Here is a 19,486-nt window from a genome sequence, read left to right on the forward strand (position 1 = left end):
AAATTGTTCTGGTCGATATTGGAACAGCCAGGGTGTCTTGCACATGCTGAAGAATGGCGGTTGACGTGGCATGCGGGGCAGCCACCGCTTGGCGGCGGATGCGCCGATCCTCGCGTGCTGACGTCACTCGGGCTGCGCCTGGACCCCTCGCACGTGCCACATGTCCCTGCGCCAACCATCTTCGCCACACGCGCTGCACCGTGGACACATCCCTATGGGTATCGGCTGCGATTTGACGAAGCAACCAACCTGCCCTTCTCAACCCGATCACCATACCCCTTGTAAAGTCGTCTGTCTGCAGGAAATGCCTCCGTTGACGGCGGCCTGGCATTCTTAGCTATACACGTGTCCTGTGGCACACGACAACACGTTCTACAATGACTGTCGGCTGAGAAATCACGGTACGAAGTGGGCCATTCGCCAACGCCGTGTCCCATTTATCGTTCGCTACGTGCGCAGCACAGCGGCGCATTTCACATCATGAGCATACCTCAGTGACGTCAGTCTACCCTGCAATTGGCATAAAGTTCTGACCACTCCTTCTTGGTGTTGCATTTGCTCTGTCAGTCAGTGTATTTGAAAAACTTTATAATGATGATGACTGCTCGGAGGAAGAAGGAGATTAGAAAATGGAAATAAGAGATGGAGAAGAAGAAGAGAACCTGATAACATGGTTGGAACTTGAAAGGGCAAAGAAAGCAATGACCAAAGGTAAAGCAAGTGGGAAAGATGAATTCAATGCTCGTATGATTAAAACAGCAGGAAGCATTGGACTACAGTGGTTATACAGAGCCCTCAATGCCATATGGAAGGATGAAAGGATACCTGAAGATTGGCAACAAGGAAGCACCGTTCCACTGTTCAAAAAAAGAAATAGGAAGAAAATAATGTGAAAATTATAGAGGTCTAACTCTATTATTACATGGGCTAAAAATAAAAAGTCATAGACAAAAGACTGAGGGATATCATAGAAACACAGTTAGAGGAAGAACAATATGGCTTTAGACCGAATAGATCAACAATGGAATTGATATTTACAGTGTGAACGATAATGGAAAAACACCTGGAAAGGAACAAGGAATTCATCTTCGTATTTTTTGATTTGAAAAAAGCTTATGATACAGTTAAGAGAAAACATGTATGGGAATGCCTACTGAAAAGGAATGTATCAAAATCATTAACTAACAAGATAAAAATGTTGTATCATGAGAGTAAAAGCAGTGTACAAGTGGGGAGTGGTGAATCTGAAATATTTTATTTAAAAAAAAGGTCTCAAGCAAGAAAGTGGACTGTCGCCATTATTGTTTATTATATTGATGGATGAAATCATAAAACGTGTAAAACAGAGTATCAGTAGTGATGAAGTGAATGCTTTGGTATTTGCAGATGATGTGGTGATTTGGGGAAAGGGAGAAAATGAAGTACAAAGAAGACTGGACATTTGGAATGAAAATCTGGAGGAGTTTGGAATGATAATTAGTAAAAAGAAAACTGTAGTCGTGCACTGCAGAAAAAAGACAAAGTGAAGCCAAGTGAACATATACGGAGAACAGTTAGAGAATGTAGAACAGTTTACATATCTGGGTAGCATTATTAATGGAAGTAATGAAATCAATCCTGAAATTAATAACAGACTAAGTAAAGGTACAACGTTTTATCATCAAGTCGGAGAGCTTTTATGGGATGACAAAGTACTGAAGAGAACAAAATTAACATTATAGAAACAGTATTTCATACCAATTGTAACATACGACTAGAAACGCTGGTAACTAATAAGAGACAAGGTAGTAAGATCCAAGCAGTAGAAATGAAATTTTTAAGAGCATCGAAAAAAAAAACTAGAAGAGATAGAATTCAAAATATTAAAATCAGAGAAGAGCTCAATATAGAACCGTTAGTACAGAAGATACAGAAAGCAAGACTGGGATGGTTCGGACATGTAAAAAGAATGGGAAAGGAATGGGTAGCAAGAAGGGAATTAGAAAGAGAAGTTGAGGGAAAGAGACCAGTTGGAAGACCGAGAAGAAGGTGGATGGATCAGATTTGGAAGGACATTAGAGAAGCTGGATTGGATGTGGCGGAAGTAATGGAGCAGGAAAACTGGAAGGACAGAAAGGAGTGGAGGAGGCTTGTTAACCACACCCGGGCGACTGGAGTGGGACATTGATGATGATGTTGATGATGATGATGATGATGATAGGGCATCACGTGGTCTTAAGTCCAGAGTCTTCACATCAGCATTCACTGTGTTATTTCAGCGCTGCTTTGGACGTCTGCGTGGTCGTTGCCCATTAATTTCAAAGTTGTGGGTGAAATTGGCAACTGTTCCAGGTGCAGGACGCAGGACATGACCATACGATTGGAGACGGTTTTCCCGTGCCTTCTTAGTGATGGGTGAAATGCCCATTTGCTGGCAGACGGTGTCATTTTTGACATGATGCAGGAGTGTGATGCCCGTCGACCAACGGAGTATGCGTATTTCCATGGTGTGTAATTAGCGCTCTGTAGCTTTGTCAGCTGGTCAACATTCAACACCGTATAAAGCAACAGGACGTACTACCATGCGGTATATTTTCGACTTCAAATGTAGTGGCATCCTTCTGTCGGCGAGTACACCTATGACCTCCGTCCATCTCATCCACAGGCTGCCTTTATCCTACTTCACAATTCATCACGTATCCCACCATCAATCTGTAGCCAAGATCCTAGATACCTGAAGCTTACAGTCTTTGTTAAGGACTCTCCATCAACTTGAATAGAGCCACTGCTTGGGATGGATTCCAGGTATTCAGTCTACTTTTTATGCAGACTAAGACTGTATTGTGAGAAACGGCTGTTCCAATCTTCAACTTGACACTGCAATTCACTTTTGGTGGTATCAGCAAGTGTGACGTCATCTGCGTATAAGAGAGTCCAAGGGACACTCCTCTGTAGGTCTCATGTGATTGTGTCCGTGACGAGAACAAAGAGGAACGGGTACACCGACTTTCACTGGGGAGCTCTCCGGAATGCCGAAAACACAATGTACATGACTTGTGGTGTTCGTGTAAAGCATCTTGATCCAAATGATAAGCATTTCTGGTACATCATGGTCACGAAGTACATACCAGATCACACAATGTGGAAAATTGTCTAAGGCCTTTTCAAGATCAATGAAGGCAATATGCAGTAGCTGTTGTTTCTCTCGGTGCTTTTCAATGAGCATTCTTTCAGCGAAGATGGCGTCAGTTGTTCCAGCACCTTTGGTGAAGCCGCAGTGGTTGGTGCTAATGCTGTCGATGCCACGCAGCTATCAATCGAGGATTCTCTCAAAAATCTTCATTGGACGGTAATTTGCACATTCTGCTGGGTCAACTTTTTGCTTAAAGATAGGCACAGTGATGCTTGTTGCCCAATCACTGGGAACAGAGTCAGAGTCAACTACGGCACTGAAAAAGTTGGTCAGCCAGTTGATCGCGGGTTCTTGCAACTTCCAGAAATCTACCAGAAGATCCTGGCGCTTCTTTAGTTCTTCATACTTCTGATGGTGTTGGTGACTTCCTCTGGTGTGATGTATGAGATAGGACCTGATGTTGGATTATTTTCTGGAATAGGAGGATGTGGGAACTCAATGTTGGAATTCTCTTCAAAGTGTTGTTGCCAATGTTTGAGGATGTCTTGTTTGCCCTGTAATCGCTGACCATCATTGCCTTTTACGCACACATAGTGCAATATCCTGTGCTGACTTTGTTGTAGCTTTTGCCAGCTGAAAGATAGTTTTCTCTCCTTCCGTTGAATCCAGTGGCTTGTCGCCACAGCCTGGCGTCGGGCATTTTAGAGCTACTGCCAGCAGGAATTTACACCGCCCCTAACCTGAAGAGCAGACGCCTTTCGTAGCCACTCCTAACATGGAGAACAAATGCTAACTCTCACATAAACGCCCATAGTTTTGGGCAAATACCTTTTACTCTTACTAATCCTGAGTACTAGGATGCCACTTCCGCCAGCCACACTGTTCCGAATTCCAGCTTTTTAGCATTTTAGCAACTGCACCTACCTTCAGCGAAAGCTTTCTTAGCCTCACATTTGGCTACGACATATCTGTCCCTGTTGTCTGGAGTCTTTTGTGAATTCCAGTTTCTATATGCCTTCTTCTTTTCATGCACCTTTCCTTGGACTTGGGACGTCCATAACTACGTTTGCTTGTCAATACAGTGGGAACTAGGTTTTGCTGTACCCAAGGTTGCTGTGGCGGTTGCAGTGATAGATTTGCAGAATGTGGTCCATGTGTTCTCAATCACATTCAGGTCGATGGGAGGAAAATTTACACTGCCTGCTAGAGTCTCCTTTTGATCTTTAAGCTTCCACCACTTGATCTTTCCCTCCACCTCTACGATGTTTACAGATCCTTAAGTCTGCTGTGAGCAGCTCATGTTGAGGGGCTACACAATCAGATGGTATGACCTTCAGATCTAATACTAGTCTGAGATCACAGCCTCGAACAAGGATAAAGCCAATTTGGCTGCTATAGTCACCACTAGTGTTAGGTGATGAGGTGGCTGATGCGCTTTCTGGAAAATGTGTTACCAATAACCAAGTCATTTGCCTCGGCATAATCCAAAATTTGAGTTCCATCATCATTTTGGATACCGTAGCCACTACCACCATGGCAGCTATAACCATTCTTGGTGTGACCAACATGCCCTTTAAGATCACCACAGAAGAAACTCATCTTGAGGACAAGCTGAAACATAATCTTGGAGCTCCTGCCAAAACTGTTCCTCTTCTAGGTCACCACAGCCAGATTGTGACGCATATGCAGAGAAGATAGTCGAGAAGAAAGAGTGTCAACTGTAACTGACATAAGGTGGTCTGAATTGCAATGAACCTCAGCAACTCGATCTCGCAGGCTGGCGCAGGCAATGATGGCAACACCATTCCTGTTGGATGTACCATCGTAGATCAGTTTATAGCCATCTCCGATGTCACAAGATTTCTGGCCTTTCCAATGTGCTTCTTGCACAAATGCAATGTCCGCTTTCCATTCTTTCAGCATCGCTGCTAGTTCACGACTGCGTCCAGTAAGAGTCCCAGTGATGAGCGCGGCGATGCGCAAATGTTGTTTGTCTTGAGCTAGCTTCTTTAGCTTGTTCTGCCCTTGAACCAGTAGCCCTTGTCCATTTGTCGCGGCGGTCAGGCGAGGCCGACGTGCGTCCCTTCTGGGGGACGGCCTAGCATTATCCGACAAAATTGACGTAGACATGATTCATGGGTTGCGACGGAGTTACCGACCAGCTTGTCGCCACAGCCTGGCGTCGGGCATTTTAGAGCTACTGCCAGCAGGAATTTACACCATCCCTAACCTGAATAGCAGACGCCTTTCGTAGCAGCTCCTAACATGGAGAAGAAATGCTAACTCTCACATAAACGCCCATAGTTTTGGGCAAATACCTTTTACTCTTACTAATGCTGAGTACTAGGATGCTAATTCCGCCAGCCACACTGTTCCGAATTCCAGCTTCTCCACAGTTGCAACCGTTATGGACTTCACTCATAAACCTGATCTGGGGCCCTCCATATTTATGACCCCTGGAGAGAGGGTGTTCCAGCATTATAAAGCCCCTCACAGTACAGGGACTCTCCCATCCACCACTACACATGTGCTGTGTTGCAAGGAGGAGTATCGCCTGAGAGCTGGTGATCTAAAGGTACAGTAAGTGGCTATGATTTTCTCAAAAGACGGCTGCCTGTTGGTCCGCAGTTTCATTTCCAAGGTATCTTCACCAGCTCTGCCCCCATCTGCCACCTGGGGACGTGCCCTCTAGGAGTTGACAGGCTCCCCCGAGAGAGCACATAATAAATATAAATGCTAATAAATATGATCAGTATTTTTAAACAATATGGAAATATTACTAAATCAAAAGTGTACAACAACTGATATTCTGTTGAAAGAGTTTACTTTTCTTTAATGAGGTGTAACTGAAAGTGCTGGTTTTCAATTTTTTTAGCCAAACAATATTCAGTGTTGGCAGTAGTGGGAAAACCTATTACAATGAAAATATTCATTCGATAAATTCCAACAGCTAATAGTCTTGGCAGACACCACGGTGCCACAATTTTGTCGTATCAGAATTCCTTGACATATCGGAAGTAAATGGCACAAGCTTTTGACCTCGGTTGGGATCAAACTTGCAATGAATGGAACAAACATTACCAGAGTAAGAAGGTGTACTGTTTACTTCCTTACGAAGGTAACCTCATGTCTGATTATTATTATATTGTACTTTTAATGTCATCATAGGAAACAGAGCATTCCTCACCTCAATTCACGTTCCTCATATTGACGAATGTTTTCAACTCCAATTTGGGAACAGAATTTTGCAAAAACGAAATCTTCCACATTATTCATGTTCTCCTTGATTTCCTGGATTTGTTGATCTCGATTACGCATAGTTCGTTCAATTTCTGTAATCTTTGGCTAAAACAAAATTTACACAAAAGTTAGCAACAAAGTTATTCATAAAACATAACGAAAGCAGTTGTTCCTTAGAGAGTATGTCTGGACACAAAAATATCTGAAAAGCCTTTATGTCAAACAGTTCAACAACCATACTAAAGATGATGTTTGAGCCTGTACCCCCAAGGCTTCTTTAAACAGTAAAATCCTAGTCACAACACTTCTGTATATACACCAGGAAACAAACCCAGTATTTCTCACCTACAAAACTTGTTAGGTTGTTAGGTTGTTACTTAACCTTCCTCACAGTACAGGGACTCACCCATCCACCACTATACATGTGCTGTGTTGTGAAGAGGAGTATCGTCTGAGAGCTGGTGATCTAAAGGTAAGTGGCCATGATTTTCTCAAAAGAGAAACAATGAAGCTGGATAGAGATTGCAGGAGTCCGTGGTTCTCGAGTGCGTCAGTTTCATCAAGGTCTTCATAAAACATGTGAAGAATCAGTGCTGTCTTACAGAACAGTGGCACAGTGCATAAAGGTCTTCAATAACGGATGCCAACGTGTAGCCAAACTGTCTTAGATAGGACACCCTGGTGCCAATGAAGAGGATGTGCAGGTTGTTGACCCGTTGCTGGCAATGGAAACCATGCAGAAAATTTAGGAGTCAGACCAAGAGACAAGAATAATGCCCAAGACTGTGCTTCATATCCTGAAGGACGACCTGGGCATGAAAAGAACTGCATTGTGATAAGTTCTGCACCACTTGATAGAATTTCAGGAATGGCAACAATAAGATGCTGCACAAACCCACTTGGAGCATTATGAGTGCAAAGGGGAGGATTTCTTATGCTGTATCGTTTTGCTGGATAACACAACGGCCTAATCTTATGAGCCAAAAATGAAAATTAGAAAATTAACTGGTCCCCACAAAAATCAGCAGCTCACCAGAGCCCCAGCAATGTGATGCTGATTCTGGTGAACAACTGGGATGGCATTATCCTAATACACATTGTATCCCAAGGATACAGTGAATGTCTAGTATTACAGTTAATATTTGGAACATAACCTGTAACCAGCATTAGCAGACTTCTCCCATCATTTTGCAGGACAATGCTTGGATCCATGTGGTGCAACTGGTAGCAGAGTTATATGCCTGATGGAGATGGGAAGTGCTCAACCATCCTCCCGGTTCCTCAGAATTAAGCCCTTGTGATTCTGATTTAATTCCGAAGATGAAGGAACCGCTGCCTGACATACACTTTTGGATATTCTTCAGGCAGCACCATCCAGAGAACAGGCATAGTGCAGCAATAGTATCATTTCTGCACTGCTGGCAATGGATTCTACACATTCTGAAGATGATCACAGTCACAATGAATCACCATTGATCTGCATTTAGACCAATCACCCAGATGGCAGATTTGCTATCTGTTGTTTACCTAGTCTTTTCTTAAATAAATCATTTCAAAGAATTTGGAAATTTATCGAATATTGCCTTTGGTAAATAGTTCCAATTCCTACCTCATCACAATGGTGGTGACTACACCGTGTGACAGTATAAGTTTCAAAGAGGCATCTCTTTTGTTTAGATAGCTTATACCTTTCTCTAGTCAGTTCAAACACAAAATTTGGTACTTAGAACACTATAACATACCTGTAAAAGTATTAATTTTTAAAAAGGTATTTAATGATTTTCCAAGTGTTATATTTCGTGTTTCAACAGACTGGCAAAAAGTATAACTTATACTAACTGAGTTGACACTGAGAAAGAATGGCTTCCTTTTCACGCCAATCTATGGGTGCGAGAGGTTTTGGCGAGAAAGCTCATGGTGCCGATATATTGGCTCTATCCTATTTACGGATTTTGGTCATTTGCGAGGCTGTTAAATGGCAACAGTTGATCGTGACAGTAACTTACAGCATTGAATTTGCATTTTTCTCTATAGATATATCCACCAGCCCTACAAAATATTTTTATTTTCGACAAATGATATCTGTTGACCATATATGTTTATGTTGTGGTTATTTGAAGTTGTAATTGCATGGATCTGTTTTGGTTGGCTTATGAATACAACAATTTGATCTTTCAATCAGTTTAGTTTAGTTTAGTTTAGAGTTTATTTCGTTTCTTTGGTATATCATGTGTTTGCTGTACTTCGCAAACTATAATTTTACTCCTTCTCATTACTCTGCTGTTGCACATGCTTGCATCCCTTTTATCGTAATGGCTAGGCCATATTCAAGGCCGAATGAGGCCGATATCCTTGAATTTTCACATGATTTAGACAGCAATAATGACCTTCTTTTGCCGAAAGTGATTCCTGTTATGTGGGAAGTGACACAGTCACAGCTGCTCACTGTGCACTGGACCATGAGGACCTGACATCAATGCCAGTAACATGTACGGTGAATAACTTTGTGCCATGCTTCATGAGTGAATTGCAGCACACACAACATATTGATATAAAATTATTCAGAATTAAATGTTCTTTCTTTCTGGTCTAAGAGCAAAGAAGAAAGATGCAATAATGTCTGATCTTTCTGTCATAACCGTAATTTATATTTTGAAATTTATTTTAGAAGTTTAATAATTTTTTGGCCTTACCAATAACAATACCTCCAAGGTATATTCATTTCTGAAATGCTCCTAGTTTCCTGTATTAGTGGGATTTATTTTATTTTAATATGTGCTAAACTATTTACGTGTTGATTTTTTGTAATTTGGTTTGGAAAACCACAGAAATTAGTTTGTGCGACTTCGAGCAAACCCCTGCATATAGGCTGAGTGCGAAAGGGTTAAACAAAATTAATTATTTTAACCAAGAAATGGACATGTAAAATGAGAGTGAATAGAAGGTGCATAAACTGTTCCCTTGGTGGCATTTGAATTACCCTCCTACAGCACCACTTTAAAACACCCCTGGCCTCTAACGAATTGCACAACCACTTGCACATTCAACATGTTCTGTCACCATTTAAAGAAATAACAGCTTGTATCCTCTTCGATATGCTGGGAATTAAGGTGATGAGATAATTTTGTAGTATAGCATCCCATTCTTGAAGAAGAACTGCCCAAAGCTTGCCTAAAGTATTAACACCCTGTTGAAAGACTTGACGCCCAAGCAGACATATTCGATAGGGTTTAGGTTGAGGCTTCGTGCTAGCCATTCTAAAGTGACAATTTCTGTCTCCTGTAGGAATATTGACAAACACCAAGCAGCAGGAGGATGGGCATTGAAATGCATTAAAACAAAGTTCTCTCCGATATAGGGAGCAAAAGGAATGACATGTTCAAGAAGAACCTCTCTAGTACCAGTGTGCACATAGTGCCCCCATTTTCGATGAACACCAGCTTAGTCCTGGCATGAGAAGCAACCCCCTCTCCATACAATGATGGAACCTCCTCTGTATGATGTTCATGCTGCGAAAGTACAGGTGGCATAAAGCTCCCAACCCCCACCAGGGCTTCTCCACACTCCCTTCCACCTGCAAAGCTGAAGTTGAACATGGATTCATCAATGAAGAAGACCTGTGTCCAATTCTGACATTCTCCAGCAAACTGAAGATGGGCTAACTTATGCAGGTGCGTCAGATGGGTGCCAGTAAGAGGTCTTGAAGACAGATCAGCCTCTTTTAGTCTTCTTTTTACTGTCCACTCACTAATACTGATGTTGTGGCACCTTCTCTAAACGTAATCTAGCCTGTATGGCTGTAACGAGGCGATCTCTTTTAATAGCTTTACAGCTAAAAATCAGTCAACTGGCTGATGTAGACCTCAGACAACCTGATTCAGACAGTTTACAAAAGGTCTTGTGTTCTCAATTATGCCTTATAGCTCAGTGCTTATTTGGGGGTGATGTTCCCAGCTGTTCCAACCTCTTCTAAACTCAAAGTTTTCTTGAAAGCAACTTTCATTCAGAGAACCTCATAAAACATTAAATGAAATGTTTGCGGAATGAGTATGAAAATCGCCAGACACGAACTTAACAACAAAAAACAATAGAGGCATCAAAATAATGTAAAGTTGCTCTGTAGGAATTGGCACCAGAAAGACACAATGTACGACTTTCATTCTTGCAAGGGTTTAACTAGTCTTCTTTTCTGTGAACATAAAGCTTGTTTCTCAACAAAGGTGTAATTTATTTATTTACTGTATAAGTTGAGTACCACTCGCAGTATTTTTTCGAAAATATCGCTCCCAAAATAGTGTGCGGGTCTTATTTAAAATTTTGGGAAATTTATCTTTCCGAATGTGCATAAATCGGGCATCACCGCCGGCGCAGCTTGGCAACGATGCTCTCTCCGCTCTCAGTATACACTACTTCCACGCTTCTCACGCACGTTCTCGGAGTATCAACATGAATTCTACAAAAAGTTTGCAATCTTTTACTGTGAGTGAGAAACTGGAAGTAGTTCAAGAAGCCGAAATTATTGGAAATTGTGCTGCCAGTAGGAAATACGATATTGACAAGTCGTGTACTCGCGATTGGGGAAAGAAGAAAAATGTGCTATTAACATGTAGTGGTGATCATAGAGCTTTTTGTGGACTGAGTGTACAGTTTCCAGAAATTGAAAAAAACTTTATAAATATGTGACAGAAAGGCGGGAATTGGGATAAGGTGTGTCACCCGAAATGTGTCAGCTAATGGCATTAGAGATCGCAAAGGAACTTTCAACAGAAGGGGTTAAGGCAAGCCAAGGATAGGTTTGTAATTTTTATTAAAGAAATGGGTTGAGCGTACGAAGGCGTACCTCAATTTCACAGCGCCTTCCTGGTGCCTATGATGAGAACTTATTGTCGTTTCAGCGTCACATAATTCGGTTGTGGAAGGAAAATGCATATTTGCTTTCCCAAATTGGCAATGCAGATCAGACGCCAGTCTACTTTGTAATGCCAGTGGACAGGACTGTGAATGTTAAGGGTGCAAAAAGTGTTACCATTAGAACAGGTGGTAATGAAAAACAACGGTGTATGGTAATGTTGTGTATTTCCACCGACGGAACCAAATTGCCGCCGTACATTGTTCTGAAGCCAAAGACGCTTCCTAAAAAAATCTACCTGCTGGTGTTATCGTCAGATCTCAGAACTCCGGCTGGATGGACAGTTCACTTGTGGAAGACTGGGTAAAGTGTGTCTGGCAATGTCGCACTGGTGCATTATTGGGACAAAAGAGCTTGCTTGTTCTCGACAGTTACCGCTGTCACACAACAGACGCTGTGAAGAAACATATCAAGGATGGGAAAACCAACCTAGCAGTCACTACGGGCGGGATGACGTCTATGCTACAGCCGCTGGATGTCTGCGTGAACCGTCCATTTAAGGCAGACTTGAAACAGCTCTATACAGAATGGATGGCAGCTGATAATCACACACTAACACCAAATGGTCACATTCAGCACCCGGAAGTTCAGCTGCTGTGTTCGTGGATTTTGACGGCATGGAATCGTATACCTGGAGACCTAATACAGAAGAGCTTCAGGAAATGTAGCATTTCTAATGCTATGGATGGCAACGATGATGACATTTTGTGGGAAGGTGATGATGATGAAAGTTCCGAAGTTGGTACTGATGACGGTGATGATGAATGAACTTGTTGGATATTGTTCTGGAAATGTTTGTTTACTTTTATTTGTATTTTCTAATCATTTGATGTGTGTTAGTAAAGATTGTAAATAATTTTGACTTCACTTTTTTTTTCTTTTAATTTTGTTCTTTCAAAATAAGGGTGCGGGTCGTATTCGGTGGCGGGTGGTATTCGAGATTATAGGGTTTTTATTTATTTATTTATTTATTTATTTATTTATTTATTTATTTATTTATTTATTTATTTATTTATTTATTTACAATTGAGACCGTTTTATACAAACTCAGTTGTACATAATTCTGTTTTATATGTAAATTTCTGTAGGTTGCGGCAAAATATAACTTAAAAATATGTTTAAACCTTATTTGTGCCCAACCCATTTACAATTTGTAAATCGGTGTTATACGTATTAATTTTCGTGAAATGCAGTTTATTTGTATGTGACAAAGATTAAATAATGTCATTGACGTGCACATTTCCTCTGATCAAAACGCAGGCGAGTTAGAAATGCAATACGTTACAGTTGGCATTTTTGGCAGCGGGACTTCAGCTTTGGATGTTGGAGGTGTGCGGTGCATTAATGTAACGAAGGTTGTGTGAAGTTATTATATGGAATTTTACTAAAAGAGAAAGATTATGCGACAGTTGATCTGTTCACATGATATGAACTAATATTGTACTGAAAAGGAAGATGTGGATTCAATAAAACTTATACAACAGTTGATCTGCACGTAACAGAGTTAAAATAATACCATAGATGTACGAATTACCAGTTGTTTAGAATAATAACAGTAAGTTATTTATTAAATTGACCACCTAATCAATACAATAAGTCATTGTCATTAGGTGGTCAATTTAATAAATAACTTACTGTTATTATTTTAATCAAATATCATCAATACGGATCAAAATGATATTTATTACATGTAATTACCAGTTGTTACCGAAATACAGGTGAATTAGAAATGCAATGCATTACGAGTTGGCATTGTTGGTGGCAGGACTGTAGAAGTCAAGGGGGTGCAGTGGTATAGCAAAGGTCATGGAAAGTGACCATGCAGCATAAAGCTAAAGGAGAAAGATTACAAGGCACATGGCCAAGAGATAGGACAAGCTTCCAATGTAACTGTCAGCAGGTATGAAAACGACACACAATAAAACAATGCCGAGAGCTGGCATTTTCCGTAGTGAGTTATAAAACTCTGGTTCTGTCGGCAGAAATTTATCTTAGGATGCTGTCAGTCGGTCATAGAAAACGGAAAGAGAAAAGTTACATACTGGACAAGGAAGTAAAATTTCTACAAAACGTGCACAATAATACACATAAAACTGAGAATGAAATTGCTTATACCTCACTCTGCACAGTCTTTAGTAAGAGAAACACTATTTTAGACAAATACCGTATTTCACCACATAATCGTCGCACTTTTTATACCAAAATTTTAGAAAAAGTAGTAGGTTACGACCATTACGTGAAGAAAACTTTCATACCAGTATCGTATTACTGAAGAAATAATTTATAACTAAATTGTATTTTATACAAGTTTAAGGTGCACGTAGTAATCGTGTATATACGTCAATATAATTAAAATAGTCGAAATCAAAAGTCATCAGTTATTTGCAACAGTTTGGTGAACATTTCTCCAATCTGAAAATAAAAATGATCTTATTAATTTTCATTAATCGGAGCATTAAAGTTAAAATATTACAATAGCAAAATTTATATTGAAATACCGACTTCTCGGTAAACAATTTCCCCAAAATCTTCTGTGTCGCTATCGTTGGTTTCGGTATCTGATGCGCCGTCCTTGCTGCTGCTCATACCAGCACCACATTCTTAGTTACTCTGCCACACTATTTCAACTTTGGATCTGTCTAGAGCGTTCAAAATCCAAGCCTTTTTGAAGCTCTTGGAGACTAGTTCAGGTGGTATAAGATCACAACTCTTCATTGCCCAAGAGCATACGAAGCTGCAGGATTGACGTATAATATTTCCACCGGGTGTCAATAGCTGATTGCTGGTCATCATCCACTCGTAAAATCAACGTAAGTGGTCTTTAGATGGTTTTTTAATGTTCAGGGGCTGCAAAGTATATGTTACATCACCGGGAATGACTACCTGTTGAGTCTTATTTTCATTGAGAAGTTGCTTCACTTCGTTCATGAGGTGACCTCGGAATCTATCTAAAATAAGCAGAGCTGGCTGTTTCACCAGTGCACCAGTTCTTCTATCCTACACAGTTCTAATCCAGTCTAGCACGAGTTCTACGACCATCCAACCCTTTGGCTGCGCCAGTACATGAATTCTACAGGGAAATTGTATTTGCTTGGACATAGTTTTCCCCTTGAAAATTATATAAGGTGGCAACTTTCTTCTGACAGCTGTGCATCGTAATTTCTCACTACCAATGATTTTCATAAAACAGGCTATACACTCCGCAATCCTTTTAGTGCAATAGTGCTGTTGCAAGGCACATTGCTAAAGCCCGGAACATGATCAGCATTACTGATTTGAGAAAGTAAGTATGAAGTTTCCTGGCGCAAACGTAAGACAAATCGCAGAAAATGTACAATCTTGTCCATGTAATCAGCAACCTTTGACATAGTGTTGTTCTCCTTTGCACCGACAGATTGTGTCGTTGCATGAACCTCATAACCCACAAACGACTCACCTTAAACTGAGTTGTTGTGTTCATGCTGTACCTCCCATGCCTTCAATTGTAAGATCTGATATGACACACTGCAGCCAATGTCACGTATTTCAATGACGTTCATGAACGATTCTTCATCAATTTTTGGACACTTCCCTGTTTCTGGACATCTAAACGTGGTCTAGAATAGTTCTTGCTTTTTAGCTTGTCTTTTAATTTCTGCCAATCACATATACCAAGTTTCCACTCACTGAAACTTTTCTTTTCACACCTCTGTTACCGTGCCGTTCAGTGAAGACAATTACCTTTAGCTTGAAGGCCACAGAATAGTTTCTATAATTATCCTTAATTACAAATACAGTGATCACCACTTATTATGATCACTCTGGGATGCAGATAATTTGATCAAATTAACCGGCTGGTAACAGTAACCGAAAAATAAAAATTGTTAGGTAGCCAACTCTATTTATTCATAACCTACAAGCACTACAATGAAACAGATACCGGCACATAGCACTGCAATACCGTTAACTCTTTTCAGCTATGTAAAACAGTCTCTAATAGTTGTTTGCTTCTAGCTGTCTCTCAAAAGTCCATTAATATCTAGCACCTCTCACATTTCAGCATTCGTTGGTGTTCGGGAATTTTCGGCAACATCGTCATCATCAGCACTGCTAGCTTCTGCTCCATGTTCTTCACCTCTCATATCTAATTCTGAGGAGGTAACTGCCTCACATATGTTGTCCTTGTCTGTTTCGCAACATTAATGATGCCCTCATCAATGTTCATCTATTCCTGAAATTCATCTTCCATTAAGCCTGTTGGACAAAGTTCAACATCTTTGTCTGCTTCTGGTAACTCTCTTAAAAATTCCCCATACCGGAAACAGTTCCTTATTATACGTGCTGAGAGATTATCCCATGACATGGCTAGAAGATGCAGGGCATCGATAAGGCTGGTTGTTTTGGCAAGGGCATTGGCACTAGTTTTATGTGAGTCCTCTATGTTTTCTAAGATTCTTGTGTGCATTTCATGGCGATAATATGCTTTCATGGTGTGAATGATTCCTTGATCCCATGGTTGAATTAATTAAGTCGTATTCGCCAGTAAGAAAACCACATTGATGTTCTTGAGCTCAAAATTCACAATGTATGCTGAACAGTTGTCAACCAGCAAAACTATTTTACTGCCCAGCCTATTATCCCACTTCAATAGCCATTCTTTGAACATCCAAGCATTAGAGTTGGAATGATAGTTCACTGGAAACTTATTGCCTTTAAAGCAATGTGGATTCTTACTTTTTCCAATCACTAACAGTCTTTTCTTTTCACCAGACATACTCGCACAACATAAAACTCTTACTCGTTCCTTGGAGGTTTTACAGCCTTTAGCACTTTCATTTCTGAACACGTAAGTGTGTTCAGGCAAGGCGCGATAATACTCGCATACTTGAGAACGAAATCCTTGAAAAGAAATATGATAACATAAACCGAATTCATGATCACAATAAACGGAAGATTTTCAATGTTTTAGAATTTTTGCGTACCGTACTTCATAAAGTGATTATATAATACGGTTGATAACATTATCTGTGATTACAATAAACGGCGTCCACTGAACTTGCTTCACATGTTAATGTGCTGCTATGTAAATTATTACCCATAACCATTCAGTATTATTATATTAAAAACAATATATGTCTGCAAACACCCCAAAAACAAAATAAATCTTAAAATTCTCACGGACACATGTCTACAGTAATGAAGTTGCTTACAAACACACACATGAATCAGTACATTCCAGAGCAGTCGATACTTCCACAACAGTACCTAATAAACATGAAATGGGAAAACCTACGTACCCTAACAACATAGAGAGGTCCACAAGAGGTGAAGTACAAGGGTTGCAAGCAGGGGTGTACCTACTCGTAAGTTTCCCAGTACCGGAACGTTCGATTATGTATTATAGCTGACCACAAGAACATGATAATATTATGACAAAAAGGAATGCATTCATTCTGATGTTCACCATTGATAAGAGCAAATATTTACTTTCTTTTTCGTGAAATAGATTCTCAATGACTCATTTTGTCGCCGTTTGCCTGTGCATTCTGATAACAATACACCCTTGGTTGCAAGGCTTTGAAAGTCATACTAGAAAATAAGTGTGTGCCATGCCGGTATTTCCAGGTGATGTTACCGATAAGTGATAACTTATAGCTTTAAGTATTTCAAATGAAAAATAATATGTCATTGGTGAATAAATTGTCCATTTTCTCGCGACCACATTGTCAAACTATCGATAATTTAGTGCGTGCAGTGTTGGTATTCCCCGGCGACATTGCTGATAAGGAAAAGGCTAGGAAAACAACAAATAGGGAATCTGCCACCTGGGCGACTGCCCTAAATGCAGATCAGTATTGACTGATTGATTGATTGATTGATTGATTGATTGATTGATTGATTGATTGATTGATTGATTGATTGATAAGCGATAACTTACATCCTTATGTATTTCAAATGAAAACTCATAATATGTCACTGGTGAATAAATTGTACACTGTCTCACGACCATGTTGTCAAACTACCGATAAGCCATGCATCGTACGTATACCGGTATTATTTATTTATTGATTTATATGTTGTATGACATCTCACAAATGTGACTGTGTTGCCAAATGGCTAATAAGCCATATACATATTGAAACTGCGCATTCATATGCAACTTACATTGCAGTTCCATTTAACTTTTAAACACATTCATGAACAGAATTCGAACGTGCAATGATTATGCGATGAAATTTTAAAAGTCATTATCCTCATGGTTGTTCCGTATTTAATGATGTTATTCTCAGCAATTATAATAAGTATTTCTTATCCACCTATTCAATACAAATCACCTTTATTGGTGTTTACACTTTCATACAATTCTTAGAATAATTAATTATATGAAAGTGTAAAGACCAATAAAGGTGATTTGTATTGAATAGGTGGATAAGAAATACTTATTGTAATTGCTGAGAAATTTTAAAACCCGATTTTTGTATTGGCAATAAAAGTTGCGACGATTATGCGGTGGCAACGATTGTGCAGTGAAATATGGTATTTAAAAGATCATAAGTAGAAATTACATTGTTAACTTATATCACTTTAATCCTATTCCTGAAAAAGAGAAAATGATTTTAATTATGATATAATATCTAGACCTGAATTCTAAGTAATTCTTAATCATACATAAGATCTACTCTTCCCCTTGACGTACATATACCTCAGGTTCAACTGTATTCATTTAATACTTAAGTTATTGCTTTTTTCAAGTGGCAAAGTTTGGGCACCTGGTCCTCTTTCACACTTCAGAAATTATGAAGATATACTGCATTCCTAGCTGTTTTTTTTTTTTTTCTTTTTTGTAAGTCAGAGTAGTTGCCACCATTAAACCTAACAGTTAAAAATATTAGTTTTAATGGCAATGCAGCTTTGTCTCCAGCCTATCATAAACCATTTTCAAGTATATTTCATCAGATATATACTAACAGAAAATGAAAACAGAACACCATGAAGACCTCGTCCAAGAAGGCAGAAATTTCAGCCTCGCACACTACAGGAAGCATAAGGCCCTACCTATTTGGACAGTCTGCAGGGTGTGATAAAAGACAGTGAAGCAAAAATGCAGGCCGGCTACAAATCTTAAAGTGAAATAATCATACAGGTAATTAATTTCTTATTGTGGAATGGAGTTTTAGGCATTTTCTGTCTAAGATGCACGTGAGAAAAGGTTGTCGCTGATGTAAAAGTACAGATCAACATCCAATTTAGTTCCACACATGCCAAATGGAAGACAGGTCCAGGATCTAAAAACAACTTTTGGGAGCATGTTGGATTGCACAAGTAGTATGTAGGTGGGCACTGTACTGTTGGAAGGTACATCTCCCTGCTGCACAAATGGAAGTAAAACATGTCGGATGATGATCTGAATGTACCATGTGTTCCTCAATGTTCCTCTAACAACCAAATGGACAATGCAGTCTATGGACCCCCAAACCATGATTCCAGGCACTGGTCCCGAGTGCTACCATATATAACCATCATTAGTATGAGGTATAAACTACTCATCAATGAACGCTCTAGAAGATCCTACCTCAATATCACAGGAGTTGCACATCATGGTTGCAAGGAATGAGCAGTAATCTTTCTAGCAGGACTTGTCACCATACCCAAGTATGGTGCTATCACCGTCCTTGATGCAACTTTTATGTCATGGCTATCCAGAACCAGGAATACTATGTGAAACATTCTCTGACCAATAACACGATTGCTGGTACGCTGTTGACAGTTCTTCTCCAATGTGCTGCGCAGTTCTCTGATATGACATCCAGCCTAAAAGAGAACAACACCATGGCTTTTTCAATTAATTGCATGGCCGTGTGGTTAGAGGCACGCAAATGTGAGCTTGCATTCAGGAGATAGTGAGTTCGAGCCCCATTGTTGGCACCCCTGAAGATGGTTTTCCTGGGTTTCCCATTTTTGCACCAGGCAAATGCTGGGGCTGTACCTTCATTAAGGCCTCTGCTGCTTCCTTCAAACTCATAGCCCTTTTCTATCCCATCATTACCGCAAGACCTATCTGCGTAGGTGTGACGTACAGCAATTTGGGGGGGGGGGGAGAAAATCAGAGAATAGTGCAGCGTTGGACACTAATTTCTCCCTCTGCTTGTATGCAAGTACTGATATGTCTCAGATTTTCAACAAGCAATACTAGATTCCTGGTGCTTCCATAGCACACTTAATGTGCTCTTGATTATATCTCATGT

General features: G+C 40.1%; 1 protein-coding gene across 4 annotated transcripts in view; it reads right to left on the bottom strand.

Annotated features, from left to right (window-relative positions):
* Positions 1–19,486, bottom strand: part of LOC136864009 (structural maintenance of chromosomes protein 1A) — a 679,773-nt gene that overhangs the window by 285,382 nt on the left and 374,905 nt on the right. For all 4 annotated transcript variants that reach the window (XR_010859243.2, XR_010859244.2, XR_010859242.2 and 1 more), the window contains exon 15: positions 6,300–6,457. Coding sequence is in view for 1 of the 4 variants with exons in the window: in XM_067140505.2 (XP_066996606.2) it covers positions 6,300–6,457 (158 nt within the window). In the remaining 3 variants the exon portion in view is untranslated. The remainder of the gene's footprint in view (positions 1–6,299; positions 6,458–19,486) is intronic.

Source organism: Anabrus simplex, chromosome 2 (genome assembly GCF_040414725.1).
Source record: "Anabrus simplex isolate iqAnaSimp1 chromosome 2, ASM4041472v1, whole genome shotgun sequence".
NCBI classification, from domain to species: Eukaryota; Metazoa; Arthropoda; class Insecta; order Orthoptera; family Tettigoniidae; genus Anabrus; species Anabrus simplex.